Raw genomic sequence first — 16414 nt, forward strand, 5'->3', positions numbered from 1 at the left:
CATAATGCCATTATATAAATCCATGGTGTGTTCATAACTTGAAAACTGTGTTCAGTTCTGAGCTCCACATCTCAAAAATCACATATTAGAATTGACAGAGTAGGGCAACAAAATGATTAGCAGTATGGAATAGCTTGCATAGGAGAATCAATTAAAAAGACTGAGATTGTTCAGTTTAGAAGAGAACTGACGAAGAAGGGATGGTAGACATTAGAGGTGTATAAAAACATGATTGGCCAGGAGAAAGCGAATAGGGAAGAGATTATGTAACCCTTCAAATAGTAGGAGAACCAGGTGCCCCTAATCAAATAAAAGGGAGCAGCTTTAAAGCAACCCAAAGTACTTCTTCACACAACACACAATCTGTGGAACTCACTGCAACAGGATGTGAAAGCCAAAAATACACCTGGATTCAAAAGAGTTAGATAAATTCATAGAGGTTATTGGCCGATATGGTCAAGGCCACAATCCCATGCTCTAACTGTCAGAAACTGGAACTGGATGACAAGGGATGGGTCACTCAATAATTGCCCCGTTCTGTTCATTCCCTCTGAAGCCTCTGTCACTGGCCACTCTCAGAAAGCAAGATACCAGGCTAGATGGACCATTGGTCTGACCCAGTATGGTATGGCCATTCTTAAGTTATGTAGTGTTCTCACTCAGAGCAAAGAATGAACTGCAAGCCCTACGAACTGTTTTCTCTTAAAACAGGGGTTGGCCTTTGTACATAATTAATTTTTACTTAATTAAAACTGCATCATGATTTTTTATGGCTTTCATCAGATTCTGCTTCAAACTGTCAAAAGGCCTTTTCACACTAATTTGTATTTTGTTTGTTTAAGAGTTGGTAGAAATAGAAATCAGACCTTTATAATTGTGCATTCTCTTCATGTGTGTTAATTTGTGGGATAAAATTATAATTTGGAAAGAAATTCTAATTTTTAACTCTTGTTACTGATAGAAACCATGTACACAGTTTTACTGACAAAAGTCCTATGTACTATACAAGTTCGGAAGGCACAGTTAAGTTAGCACACGTGTGCACAATTCTGGAGAATTGGGTTTATGCTTGGCAGGTGGGTACTTGATGGAAAGGACAGGGATTTTATTGTTCAGGTGAGAAGTTTGAGTCTGTTTGGTTTCTGATATTTGAGTGATAAGGCCTGTTAACTGAGACTCCATTTCAAGAAAGCACTTAAGCACATGCTTCGGTTCATCACTTAAGAATATATTTAAATCCAATTGTTATAAACACATACCCGAGTGCTGCGCTGAATAAGGATGTTGTCCTTGATTGGGGCTTTTAGCTGGTGTGAAGGCCAGTGTTGCTTCAACTTGTTATTTCCTTAATTTTAGTGATTGAATTAAAAGGAAATAATTTTTTGCTAAACTAATTCTAAGGGGGTGATTTTTTTCCATTGGTATGAAATATAATCTCAAACAAATTAAGCCTATTCGAACTAATCAAATAGACTTGGTATGATTAACTTTAAATAAATAGATGTTGGTAAACATTTATGTCAGCCGACAGCCAGAAATCAATGATAAAACTATTTGTAGCAGTTGGCAGGAGTGCACCTTCCAGGGAGTGTGTGTCAACAACCCTGTGGCAGTGCAGCTGCAGCCTCACTGTCATGGAACATGCTCCTGTGCTGGGGGAACTGCGGAAGTCTCTCTCTGCTGCCACAGCACTGGTGGCACCTGCTCCTGGCAGATGCAAGGGCTGATGAAGACTGAGGGCCTGGCAGGGCAGAGCAGAGGCTTATGGGTAGGACTGAGAGAAGAGGGGAGAGAATGAGCTTGCAGACACAAGGAAGTCCACTCTGATGCTGAATGGTTCTGTCCCTATGCAGGAGCCATTTGCATCCAGATGGCCAGAGATTTATCCTTATGAACCTGACCAGTGATCTCTGCTGTTTCTGCCAAGACTTTGGTCTTCCCCTCCTCTTGTGCCTGGAAGGATCTGGTGTCACCAGTCCCACAATTATGTAGGGAGACCTCTGCAGCTCTACTCCCATGGCCTCATTCACTAACTATCCAGGAAAATGGAGCTGTCCCTGGGTGGAAACAGTGCAGCAAGACCTCATAGTCAGAGGGTCATCTTCCTCCTTGCAGTCCTGGCCAGGGGTTTCTGCTCTGCTTCGCCAAGCCTGTAGCCTCCCCTGCATTTTGTGCCCACGGCCATGCCACCACCAGTGCCAGGAGCTAACAGCTGTCATGCTGTCAGCTCAGCCCTAAGCCAGCTCTATGCACACACGTACCTTAATTTCCAGGAAATATAAAAATAAACATAGTTAAAAATCAGAACAAAATCAATAATTTTAATTGTTGACATTATAAAAAAAATCAAAATTTAATTTCAACACAACAGCTTGAATTTCTCTAATCTGGCACTCTATCGTCCAGCAACACCCATGGTCTGGCTTGATTTTATTTAACCAGATAATCACTTACCATGGATGTGGCCAAGTTTCGTCTGGTCTCATTAAGTTTGCTTATAGTCACCAGTCCTGCCTCTGATTGCTCTGTGCTCTTATTTACCTCTAATTTACCTCTAAATGTCTTCTATGAGTCCAGTAAGCAGTGGAACTGTTGGTAATGCTGCTAGACAATATTGACCGTCGTTCGGTGCCAGTCAGATCCTGAGAGTGCTAGACTAGAGAGGTTCGACCTGTACTAAATATGAGCTTTCCCACAGGTCACTATGTTGATATTTTCTTTTCTTTTGTTATCTCATAATCAGTGGTTTATGTGTAACATTTTGTATAATGACTTTTCAACTACTAAGGCAAAATCAGGGGAAAATAGGAAGGAAGGGAAGAAGAAGAAGAAAAGAAAATTTGTGAAGGCTCATTTTTGTTGCTGGCTGATAGTGAAATGAATGGGATTCTGCACTGTGGAAGAACCTCACAGTTTGGCTGAGTTGGACATATGATAATGAGGTTATAGAAGATACTGAAAACATTCTTACATGCTAGTAAAGGATTTTGGTACTAACAGTCTCCCAAAAACATTTTAATGGAAAATACGTTGCACAGTTTGTGAACAGTATTGACTAAAGACTTTTAATTTCTTGATATACATCAAACAAAAGAATATAATTAAATGAATTTCAAAATTGTTAAGTTAGCTGATCTAAATAAGAGAAAAATGTATACAATGAGTAGTATATTATATGGCTACATATTTATTTTGGTAGATAAAAGTGAGCCAGTATGCTTTGTTACAAATACTATACTGTAAAATGTCCATTAAATATACATAAATACATGTATAAATTAGGAAATATGTAATAATTTTACAGTTACATAGTTAGTGGATATGCAATACTGTGGACAGTCAGGTATGCAATTCTGATAGATTTCAGTGTGAGCAGAGTTAAGCTGGTGTGGAGCAGTTTTGTAAGCCCATGTCGATCAAAGCATGGACAACTTTCCTGTCAAACCGAAACTTTTCATAGCATTTAGATGAGGTTAGAAGTGTTGGGAGCCAAGTTTGGAGTTCACAGAATGGTTTTGGTCCAAGGCCAACAGCAACTGAGAGTACAGTGAGACCTAGCCCTTAATGGGTGATAGCAGAATAATGTTTCTGAGCCCCAGTGAAACCTTCAGTGGTTTATGGGTAAGGGATCTATTACAAAAAGAATTTTAAAGGATAAACAGGACATGCCCCAGGAAGGCAGTTTTTCAGAAAGTGGGGAGAAGAGAATTCTGTTTGTATATCAGGGACTAAATCCTGCCCTGGTCTGCTTGCTAATGACAGCAGGTTTGGCCATAATATCTGTTAAATAAAATACACAAATAAATATTGTGGACTGCCTAGCTCCAAAATAGTCAATCTCTGGGTCTATCTTAAAATCAACACTGGCCTTTTATAATTTTCTATTTCTTTCTAATGGTCTAAATCTCCTCCAATGAACAAATTTCCTTAGGAGTCCTCTTACGCAGTAGTCAGGTTTTGACTGTTCCTCAGAGATCACCTCTGTTTTCTTGCAAACAATGTGGCAAAGACAGAGCAGGTAAAATAAAGAGCTGTGAATTATGGAGAACACATCCAAATCAATTTCTGCTTCATTTTCCAGATGTGAATGAATGTGAAATGCTGAGTGGGGTTTGTGGAGAAGCCCTCTGTGAAAATGTAGAGGGCACCTTCCTGTGTCTCTGTTCTGATGAAAGCCAGGAGTATGAGCCAATGACTGGACAGTGTCACTCCCGCCCATCAACAGGTAAAATACCAGAGGCTTTGCTTTCAAACATAATGTATAAAAATGCATATCCTCCTGTATCATAGCCTAGATAAAAATTGTGAAAGGCTGTAAAAGGGTGAAGAGTTATAATAAAAATGTGTAAGTTTTGGATTTTATTTATTGCTATAGTTAAATAAGTAAGAAAAAGTGCATATGAGCCCCTTTTTAAATCATGTTAACATAATAAGGTATATGTGCTTTCAGTTCTGTTATTCTTGAATATGCTTAAAATCATTAACAACAAATATATGGCCTAGACATGAAATGATCACAGATCTCTGATTAGCATGGCCTTTCTTTCCACACACTGTGTTTTGTGGAATATTATTTCCCGAGAGGGGTACAATGCTGATTCTATGATGTCAATATTGATCTTTTGCAGTGAAATTAAGGTTATGGCACATGAGATTGAAAATTATTTTTCTAAATGTATGTAGATTACTACAGATTGATCCTCTCTAGTCTAGCACTTTGGGACCCGAAGGGTACCAGATAAGAGAATTTGCTGAACCGTGGGAGGTCAATATTGTCTAACATGTTACCAATACTTCCACTGCAGAATGGACTCCTAGAAGATGTTTGGGATAAAGTAGAAGTAAATACAGTAAACCCCTGAGATGTCTTGAGTTAATGCAACTGTGCCCCTAACAAGAACAGGAAACCATTCCTGTCAGGGGCGGCAGCCGCTGCTGTCAAAGGCAGCAGTCACAAGTCAGACTGCCACCTCTGACTGGAGTGGTTTCCTGTCGGGGGGTGGGGGGGGGCATGAGTCAGGCTGCCTCCCCTGACAGGAACGGTTTCTTGGTCTCCGAAGTGGCAGAGATCTGGGAACCAGGTGGCAGCATGGCTCCGGGCTCCCCTCCGCTTGCAGACCTGAGAATCTAAGCAGGGCAGTAGCCCTGATTAGTTTCCTGGCTCCAAGGAGCAGAGGAGAGCTGGGAGCCAGGCTGCCCCTGGTTCCTGGCTCCCCTCCACTGGCTGGAGCCAGGAAACTGAACGAGGCTGCTGCCCTGGTCAGTTTCCCTTCTCTGCAAGTGGAGAAGAGCCAGGAATCAGGCTGGCCCTGGTTTCAGGCTCTCTGCCATTCTGGGAGCCAAGAAACAGAGCAGTCCTGCTGGGCTAGTCAGTTTGCCTGCTCCTGCAAGCCCAGGAGCTGCAGCCTGGTTCCCATGTCCCCTCAACTTGCATGAAACACAGCTCTCCTGTAACTCAAGGGTTTACTGTAACAACATAGAACACTGAGAGCCAGAACTGATGGCTGTAAACAAACTTTACAGAACCATGGGAAACTTGGCCACATCTAAGATAAGTGGCTATCTGGCTAACAAAAAACATGCTGAACTATAGAGGATATTGCCGGACCAGAGAGTGTTCATTAGAGATGCTCAGCCTGTACTGATTTTGGATAAAGCTGAAGGAAGTGTAACACTGACAGCAAAATTCATGTACCATAATCCAGTTATCTTACTGAACCTTAACAGAAGCACTCTCAAAAACTGATAGCTGAGCAGGAATTTTTTAATAGTTTGAAAAATTTCCAACACATTGGCTCATCAAGGCATGGCCAGTCATCTTCACCACTTTGCTTGTTTATTGTACTGTAGCTTTTTGTCCCTATTTTTTTTTCTCCTCTTGGTCTGTCTTTTTAGATTACGAGCCTTTCAGAGTGGACACTGTTTTTCCTTGTTGTACAGTGGCTAACACATTGTGGATGCTATAAACACCTTACTTCAGAATTATCTTAGGACTCTCTCTCTCAGAAAGGTGCCTGGAGGTGGGCTACACCACTGCTGTTTGGGGAGAGGAACAGGTCTGAGACAAGGAGTAGCAGAAAATAAGAAGTGGCCAATATGATTTATATAAGCTTTAATTTTGAGTTTACATTGTAAGCCTGAGCTAGCTTCTGAATAGCTGTAAAATAACTTGATGTATTGCCATTATTCAATTTGCATAGTTCAAGAAGCCCTGGAAATTTCATCCTGACTCCAATCTCACCATACCTTTTGCGCAAGACAAAATTCATGATGACACAAATGGAACCAGGATTTGGCTCACTGAACATAGTGCATTCTTACCTTCCCAATAATCAATCAGAGCTACACACTCTTTGTTGACAAGTATCAGAGAGGTAGCCATGTTAGTCTGTAGCTTGGAGAACAACACGAAGTCTTGTGGCACCTTAAAGACTAACAGATATTTTGGAGCATAAGCTTTCGTGGGCAAAGACCCGCTTCATCAGATGCATGTGGGGGGGGGTGGTTTCAGAGGGGTATTTAAAGAGTGGGGTCCCAGTAAGAGGGAGGACCAGAGCTGACAAAGTCTATTCAGCAAGGTGGAAATGGCCCAGTATCAACAGCACTTATCAAAAGAGGAAAGAACAAGTCAGATCAGACAGGGGGATGTGAGCCTTTGTCAGAGTCTAACGGGGAGATATTAGCACTCAGAGCAGAGAAACTGCCTTTGTAAGATGCAAGCCACTCCCAGTCTCGTGTAATCCATGGGTAATGGAGTCAAATTTGCAAATAAATTGCAGCTCAGAGATTTCTCTCTCCATTTGATTTTTGGAATTTTTTTGTTTCAGAACTGTCACCCTTAAATCTGCTACTGAGTGTCCAGGGAGATTGAAGTGTTCCCCCCACAGGCTTCTGTCCATTACCATTCCTGATGTCTGATTTATGTCCATTTATTCTTTTACGGAGACACTGTCCAGTTTGGCCAATGTAAATTGCAGTGGGGCATTGCTGGCACATGATGGCATATATTATATTAGTAGATGTGCAGGTAAAGGAGCCCCTGATGGCATAGTTGGTGTTAGGTCCTGTGATGATGTCACCGGTGTAGATATATGAGCAGAGTTGGCAGTGAGGAGTGTTGCAGGGGCTGGTTCCAGGTCTAGAGTCACTGATTTGTGATTTGTAGTGGCTGGTGAGGATTTGTTTAAGGTTGGCAGGTTCTCTGTAGGCGAGGAAAGGCCTGCCTCCCAAGGTTTGTGAGAGTGAAAGATCATTGTTCAGGATGGGTTGTCCTGGCCTTGGTTCCCATCATCTGGGAACAGTTAAACATCATGAACTCTGGCCACTCTCATCCTAATATGTTAGAGTTGCAAGGGATGGGTGGGCACAGGAGCCAGCGATGCTGGCTTTATGACTTCTGAGGATTTCCTTGCATCTGTGGACAGTTCTGGTCCTAAGAATTTGGATCCCCCCGCCACCCCCCCCCCACAAAAAAAAAGAGCATCTCTCTTTGTACTGTCTCCCTGCTCCCTGAGTTGTATGAAAGGAGTGCTGAGAATCTGGTCCATCACACTTATGCTCCAAAATATCTGTTAGTCTATAAGGTGCCACACTCTTTGTTGTTCATTCACAGATTTCTACATTGTGTGCACATTCTGTGTTTTGTTCTCCAAAGTTTATCTGAGATGTACTTCACAAAGAATGACATTGGTACTGCAACAGTGACTGCGAAACAGCGGTATAAGAAAATGAATTTTGAGCTCATAGTAATGTATTAGCGAATCTCAGCTATGAAGTGGCTGAAGGAATGAAATATCTGGATAATGGCTGGTTTATAGTGTTGCCATATATTGCTTGCATGTGAGGAAACAAACTGCAGTAGATATTCATCTCAAGAGGCCTCACAATAATTGATGATAACACAAATGACAACATTGTTCATTATTCCACTGCTAATCAACACATGAAAAAAGGAAAGGGTACATCGTATTATGAAGATCTCCCACCATCTACACAACCTCATTTTGCTACCACAAATGGGTGGCATTTGCAAGATTCCAACTATTTTTCCAGTCAAAAATGAACGTAGACCTGGTAGCCTAGCAGACTGCTACTAAGGGGAGCTTGTTTCCAGGGAGCCCAGCAGGACATCTGGTTCCCGCTGAGAGGAAGAGAAGCCCAAAAAGCCAAGCAGAGTTCATAGATGTACCCAAATACTATTTACTGCTGATAAGGAAAGCCCACAGAGTCCAGCAAGCATGCCTGATCATATGGCTAACATCAGTACAGTCTACTGTGAGTGTTATCTCAATTTGGATCATGAATGAGCAGAACTTCAAATGTGCTCAGTTTGGAAAAGAAAATCTATTTTCTGTGTAAATATGGAGCCCCTTCTTTGGGCAAGAACAAAACAAATACTTCATCATTTTTTACTAGTTAGGTTCCTCGTTCAGGAAGATCCCATATGAGACACCTGACAGTATGGTAGTTAAAACCCAATTGGTGCCCTTTACACCATATTATGACTAATGGGACAAGGGGCCCTGTCTCTTTTCAGGGAGCACTGTAATCTGATGTACACTGTGAAGGACAGAACATCTAAATATTCTTTTATCTCTGTTTACTTGCACAGCTAAAGAAGAACACTTCCCACAATCAGTGTTTCGCTGGACAGGATATTAGTTTGTACACTATATAAGAGATAAAGCATAATATCTTGGCTATCATGGTAGCAAACTTTCTCTCATTAAGCTCAGATGGGTTCAGTCTCAGAGTCTGAAGATCCTGGGAAGTGATCACCTAAACAAACTGTGAAATGGTAATATTTACCTACCATGTCTGTGGGTTTTGGAAAACTCTTAGGGAGTTTACAGTATGTTTATTTTTCTTCGCCATGACTCTTTTTTATTTTAATTTCATGCTGAAAAATAATGGCTGAATGCCAGGTGGTGGCTAGCCTTTGCACGGTTGTGTAAGAGGAGAGCACTGCCTTTCCTGTTGCACCGGGATTGGGCTCAGTCTAGTTGTTGTTTTCTCCTGAGTACAAGGAGTCTGCAAGGCTAGTGATGACTAGGGTGCTGGAGCAGTGCCACATCCTTCTATCTAGAACCAACCACACCTAGGTGTGGATGGAGTTCATGCTGCACTCATGCAAAGGTCATGCTTCCTGTAGTTTTGGCATGCCAACTGCATGAGTGAAGAATATATCTTGTCTGCCTTATACTGTTGTAAACACTAATACAGAATGTTTCAGATGTATTGAACCTTTGCTTATTTGTGTTTTTATACAGTTTGCTCATTTGCACATAGAGAAATGTCATTCCCACTAAATAGAACTAGGATGCTGTTTTTTGCTGAAGGTAAAGGTGGGGCACAAATGAAGCTTAACTTTAATTCAGGGACTTTTTCATGTGTGGTTAAAGGCTGTTCCCTCTGTACATTTACACTTCTTATTGTTCATCATGGGGAAGCTAGAGCCTTCCTTTTATTTGGCAGAAATTCCTCTCTTACTTGCTGTGTCCTGAAATGATCCTGTCAGTATATGAGCACTCAGCTCCTTAGTTCCAGCCATCTTGTTCTGTTCCCGTATTCATTTCAAGTCACTGAAAAATAAATGTAACAAAAAATGGAATACTCAGAAAGTTCCTGTTTCTCTTTTTTTTGTTGTACCCAAAGTAAGAAACAATCCACTAGAACAACAAATGTTATATTTTACATAAAATGAACATCTGCTGGACTTTTGCATCTTCTGGTATTTTGGAATGGGGGAGGAAAAATCTTTTTGATTTACTAAATATGCTTGTGTATCCTTTTAACAAGTTATAAGGTTTATCATGCATTTTTGTGTCCAGATCCAAACTGAATGCCTTAAAGTTTCAATGGAGACCTTTTGTACTGTCAGCATTACCAAATAATTTGTATTGAAATACATAGTTTTTGTTTTTACCCAGGCTAACTGTGGGAGTGTGATTTTTCAAGGATTTGGATGCATAGCAATGAATTTCTTTTTTGCACACGTCATTGGATATGCATGCACGAATTACTGATTTACACATTCAGATGCCTGAAAGAGATGAATTCTTTCTTGTCATGTGTGCAACAGATCAAAAGATTTGCATTACCCATTCTGTACTGCACTGTACAGAAAATAGGAATGTACAAATACATATTTAGTAGCTTGCCAAAAAACAGGTCCTAAAGATTTGTATTGCTTACATCATGTGGAGGCAAAGAGCAGCACTATATAATTTATACATTTAAGATTCAGTCAACCCTATACATTTTATTTTTACAATAATGTAGGGTATAATTCGTCAGTGTTTTTAAGTGTGCTAAATTTTAAGCATATGCTTTAGTTGGATTCATGTCTATAGCACTTAATTTAAAGCATACACCTAAGTGCTTTGCTGGATCAGTGCCATATTAAGATTCAAGATATATATATATATATAAAATAATATATATAATGTATTTAATATATATAAAAAATTAGTTCTTAGATATTTATTTTCTCACAATTTTCAATATTAGTTTTGTTTTATTTCCTTGTTAAACAATTAGAAATGTTTCTCTCCTAAGGAACTGTTGGGATAATACAGCACTTTATCTGACAGACTTGGGTTTTAAAATTATTAATTCTACATAGATACCTAATTGTAAATATGATTGCTATATTAGTGCTTACAGAAATCTAGATGCAAAAGGTGGAGGGATAAATAAAGACTAAAGGTATATTATATATAAAATACCTTTAGTCTATATTTATCCCTCCACCTTTTGCATCTAGATTTCTGTAAGTACTAATATAGCAGTCATATTTACAATTAGGTATCTATCTAGAATTGAAAAATTTTAATAATTTTTAAAGCCCCAGTGAGTCAGTCAAAGTGCTGTATATATCCCACAGTTCCTTAGGAGAGAAACATTTCTAATTATTTAACAAGGAAATAAAACACTAATATTGAAAATTGTGAGAAAATAAATATCTAAGAACTAATTATTTTTTTCCAAGGAAAAATAACACCAAAATATCTTTTAAAAGAATCTGTTTATTAAAAGGTTAATAATGTGTGTGGGAGAGAGAGAAATTATGGGCTTCTAGACACAGACTCGCCTTTATAAATTTCTTTTTTTTCTTAAAGATCTATGTCTCACTCACTTTCCAAACATTCATGACGCCTGCTTGACTAACCCTCAGTCACAGCTGTGTAAACAACAGACTTTTAAAGTGCGGAACAGATAATGAGAGGAGAAACCATCACATAAAATATAAAATGGGAATAAATAATCACATGATTAGATTGATTCTCCTTCCTCCTGGGACAGCTTCTGATGTTCTTTCCCTGGTAATTGGTGTGAAAACTTTGGTGACATTTCTGCTATTTAAGTCTTTGGCACTGATTCAGTTAGGCACATGGCATATGTCCAAAGAAAATGTATAACTTGGTGGCTAAAGTACTGCTCTCTCACCTTGGAATAACAGACCTAGTTCAGTTGAGTTTCTACAACACATGATAGTCTTAATTTGGTTCCTATTGGACATCAGTTGATACCACAAAACCATCAAACTTTATGAAATGTAGTACATCGTGGAAAATTGTAATTATCTGATGGAGGGAGACCACAGACTAAACTAACAAAGATGAAATAGCACTCAGCTGGGTGTTTCCCTTAATGTATGCTTACTTACATTGGCAAACAGCAAAGGAGAGTTTGCATTGTTGGTGGCAACATGGTACTAAAACTGAATGGAGATGTCTGCCAGTCCCTCAGACTCCGCAAACCAAAATATTCCCTTTTCTAAGCAAGTTATAAACAAATTCAGATGTATGTTTTATACTAAAAAGTTGAACAGTCTCAGCGTTTTGGAAACATGAAAGATTTGAATGCCTTTTCTCCATACACTGTTTTGTATTGTCATTTTCTAAAGTTTGCTCTAGAACAGTGATTGAAAATGTAAGCTAGTGAGTGGGCCACATGATTGGCCCTCCTTCATCTCAGTAGGCTGAAAGATTGTCGTAACCAATATGGTCTCCTGGGTAGGATGCTTTTGCTAACTGCACTTGTGTACGTAGGATTTGCAGGGCATGCTGTCTGAACCACAGCAGTGCTTTGATTTAATGCAGGGGGAACACAAGGCTTTCACAATCCATATTTTGTACTATTAGCATACACCACTTTTCCCAGGCCTTGGCTTAAGTGTGTTTGATGTTATTAATACCAATAAGAGAAAAGCCTGCGTGGATAGAAACCAGCAGAAGTTGGCAAGCCTGTGCATGTGCAACAATAAATAAAATGTCTTGTAAGCCACACACAGAACCCTGATGGGTTGCATGTGGCCCTTGCGTCACAGATTGCCCACCACTGCTCTAGACCATTCTAAGATATTTTATTCATTATGTTGAAGGAGGACGAGTGCCCTTTCACTGTTGTTTCATAGGTTTTGAGAAGTTTTCTTGCTAATTATTGACTTAGTATCTATGTTTTGTAGAGTTTTTAACAAGGCATTTTGAGATCTCTCTGAGATCTTTGTGATATTTATAAGTTTTATAAATTTCTTAAAACTGTGGACAATAGACTAGACTCAAGGTTGGTCTTAAAGAAAATGGCCCCCTGGGCAAAGTTGTATTTTGGTGCCCTTGATCTCCACAGGCTCCCCATGCTTCCTGCCCCTCATTCATGCCTAACCCTGGCACTGTGCCCCCTTTAACTTTAACTCCTCCACTCCCCTTCTGCACCCCAGCCTTACACTGTGCCTCCTTCACTCCAATCCCTGTACCTCCCACATTCCTAACTCCTACTTTATCCTAACCTACATTGTGCTCCCTTCACTCATAAACCCTGCGTTCCTTTCCTATGCCCCAATCCCTACATCCCCTAACCTGCACTAATACCAACCCCATTATCTTTGCACCTCTCTTCTACAGGGTCAATACATTTTGATTCTTCTGCTTACAGCTTTATAGTATAATGCAACTGCAAAAGCTACCATAAGAAGGTGATGTAACCCTTGGTTCCTAATCAGTGAAAGTACTGTCACAGCCCTGTTTAACTGCTCCTGTTTGTGAACTACATCTTTGTAACCACATTGTGCTTGTGCTCTATAAGAGAGATAATTTAGTCTAAAAATGGATGTCATTGTAGTCCAGTATATTGGGCTGAGACTGAAAGTCAGGAACCTGAGTTAAGTTTCTGTCATTCCCACTGAATCACTGTGATTTTTGTATGTCACTTTGGACCTAATTTTCAGAAGCATTGATGTCAGTGGGAGCTGAGTGGTGAAAAACAGACTCTTTCACTGTCTGTGCCTTACTTTTTTCATTTGTAAAATATGTTTACTAGCCTTTGTGAAGTACTTTACATGAAAAGTATATGAAAAGTACTATGTAAGTACTAAGTATTGTTTTTAATACAGAAGTAGAGGTGCGTGTGTGGCTTAAGTATAGCAGAAATACAAATGTAGAAATTCTTCCAACAGTAAATTTGAAAACTGTTCCACGAAATTCCGAGGAGAGATTTTGAGAATTTCTACTGTTCTTTACAGGATTAAAAAATCCAATTAATCTTTCTTTTGCTGACCTGTTTTTCTCTAAGGACTCTGACCCTGAAGATAAAAAATAGTGCTTTGACAACATCATGCAGTTGCTTTTCTCCTCTATCACTTATAAAACTGATTAATTCAATACTTTTTTTTTATTTTTCATCTTTAGATTTACCAGTAGATGTTACTCAACCTGAAAAGGAAAAGAAGGAATGCTACTACAATCTAAATGATGCTAATTTTTGTGATAATGTGTTGACATCCAATGTTACCAAACAAGAATGCTGCTGTACTTTAGGTGCTGGCTGGGGTGATAACTGTGAAATCTTCCCATGTCCGGTCGTTGGAACTGGTAAGAGGAGATTTTTCCATTCAGTTGTAGTTTCTAGAGAGTGTACTTTATGTTATTAGAGGCATCCTTGGCTTTTATGAGGGCTATTCATAAAAGGTCATCTCCTGTAACAGCTTACTCAAGACTTATCCAGGCAAAATTTCCACACACACAAAGGCAGTCAGAAAAATTAAACTCTAATGTAATTTCACTGGCTTTATTGGAGTTGTGGCCCACTATTTTTTCTATGGTCAATACTATCTCCTAATATAATTTTTAAAGTAGCAATATGTTTGATATATGCTTTGTCAAATGTTATTGTAATGTTAGTTATATTTTCCCACATAAAGTAACAAATTAAGATGAGCGTATGTATGTTTCTGAGTCTACCTGTCACTAGTCATAACAGCTGATCTTATATAGCAATGTGAAACATTAGACTTGATATAAAACATGACATTAGTTTTACATTCTGCTGCCTACTGTGTAATATAGTTAATCATACTGTCTGAAACAACATTTTTAGCCTTTAAATACCAATTAGAAGAGCATAACCATATGGTCTTTGGCACAAATATTGATAACAGTGCTTGAAGCACAGTGTGTAAACAATGATGGCTGATGCTCAATGTGCAGCTGGACTAAATCATTTAAGATTAGACCATGTGTAAATTCTTCAGAATGCAAGAGAGAATTTTTAAAAGAAACGAGATTTCTTGTTCTCAGTTCTTATCTTAGCCACATCTTTGAACTTACGAAATTATGCCTCATGCTGTGTGTTTTGGAAAGACTCACTATACTGAAAAATTTAAAACAAGGTTTGTTTGCATTTGAGCCTGTGCCATCTCCAACATAACGTAATTCATTTCCTCTGTAAGCCAGATGATGCAGTTCTTATTAAATTCTTGATAAGGCAAAACTCTTTTTTAAGAAATGGTTAAACTCCTGTTGAAGTCAATGGAAGTTTTGCCTGTGTTAAGAATGCAGAATTTGGCTATTAGTAGGGGCCTATCAAATTCATGGCCATGAAAACCACATCACAGGTGGTGAAATCTGGTCTTTTGTGTGTTTCTACCCCATACTATACAGATTTCCTGGGGGTAGACCAGTATTTCTCAAGTTCAGGCTCCTCACCCTAAATGGAGTTGTGGTGGGGTGGGGGGTCACGAGTTATTTTAGGGTAGTTGTGCCATTCCCACATGTACTTTTGCACTGACTTCAGAGCTGGATGGTTGGAGAGTGGCAGTTGTTGACCAAGTGCCCAGCTCTGAAGGCAGCACCCCTCCAGGAGAAGAGCAGAAGTAAGAGGGGTAATACCATACCATACCATGCCTCCCTTATTTCTGCACTGCTGCCTTCAGAGTGGGCCTCTAGATAGTGGTGGTTGCTTGACTGAGGGTCCAGCTCTTCAGGCAGCAGAGCAGAAGTAAAGATGGAAATACCATACCATGCCATCCATACATCTGTGCTGCTGCTGTCAGTACCTCTGCTTTCAGAGATGGGCTTCCAGACTGTCACTGCTCTTTAGCTGCTCAGCTCTGAAGACAGCATCCCCACCACCAACAGTTTAGAAATAAAAGTAACAGTACCACAATCCTCTTCCCCACAGTAACCTTGCGACACCACCACCCCCTATTCACACACACCACATCTCCTTTTTGGGTCAGGACTCATACAGTTTCAGCACTGTTTAAAACTTCAAATTTAAATAGCTGAAATAATGATATTTGTGATTTTTAAAGTGCAATGACCATGAAATTGACCAAAATGGACCCTAAATTTGGTGGGTCCCTAGCCATAAGTATACCTAAATGTGTATAATATTGCATAAAGGGAATGAGAGTTAGAAAGTAGAATGCAATTTTAAAATGTCTTCATGAACATGAAAAGTTTATCATCTGTTATGAGTCTACATTCCTAAATAACTGGTTTTTTTCTGATTTTTGCTTTGTTTGGTTTGGTTTGGTTTGGTTTTATTTCTCTACCAGCTGAATTTACTGATTTGTGTCCTGAAGGAAAAGGTTTCATCCCATCTGGTGATTATGGAGCCATTGCACAGAATTACAAAGGTCAGTAAGTACCAATTAGATATACTAACTTGTATTAAATGTAAACATTTCAGAAATTCTAATAATAGATAATTTATGTAACCACCAATGTCAGCATGTTGCTTCCATTTTTCATCATGACAGAAATAGCATTTTGAATTAAAATGTTACTCCTAAAATATTTACCTTATAGTAAACTTGTATTTAGCATGTGACACTACTATAGATATTCTTTTTATTATTGACATTTTATTCATCTGAGGTGCTGTAACACTTATAATATTCATCATATGCATTAAGAACAGATGTTTAAAACTCATAACACCAAAGATCAGCTTTTGTTCATGTATATGTAGCACTAACCCATGTTTAATTTTAAATAACAAGTATATTTAACTACTCTGAGTTATGGGGAAGGGTTCTGTCCTTCATTGTTATGGAGGCTACCAAGGCGATGAATTTTTTATGTTAAATTATTCTGAAAATTTAAAATAAACTTAGCAAGGATAATTTGAA

The 16414-nt window shown here is 39.1% G+C and overlaps 1 protein-coding gene across 9 annotated transcripts in view; it reads left to right on the top strand.

Annotated features, from left to right (window-relative positions):
* LTBP1 (latent transforming growth factor beta binding protein 1) overlaps positions 1–16414 on the top strand; it is a 336231-nt gene that overhangs the window by 294702 nt on the left and 25115 nt on the right. For all 9 annotated transcript variants that reach the window (XM_074989698.1, XM_074989699.1, XM_074989704.1 and 6 more), the window contains 3 exons: positions 4082–4225; positions 13689–13871; positions 15839–15919. In XM_074989698.1, the coding sequence (XP_074845799.1) occupies positions 4082–4225; positions 13689–13871; positions 15839–15919 (408 nt within the window). The remainder of the gene's footprint in view (positions 1–4081; positions 4226–13688; positions 13872–15838; positions 15920–16414) is intronic.

Source organism: Carettochelys insculpta, chromosome 3 (assembly GCF_033958435.1).
Source record: "Carettochelys insculpta isolate YL-2023 chromosome 3, ASM3395843v1, whole genome shotgun sequence".
Classification (NCBI taxonomy): Eukaryota; Metazoa; Chordata; order Testudines; family Carettochelyidae; genus Carettochelys; species Carettochelys insculpta.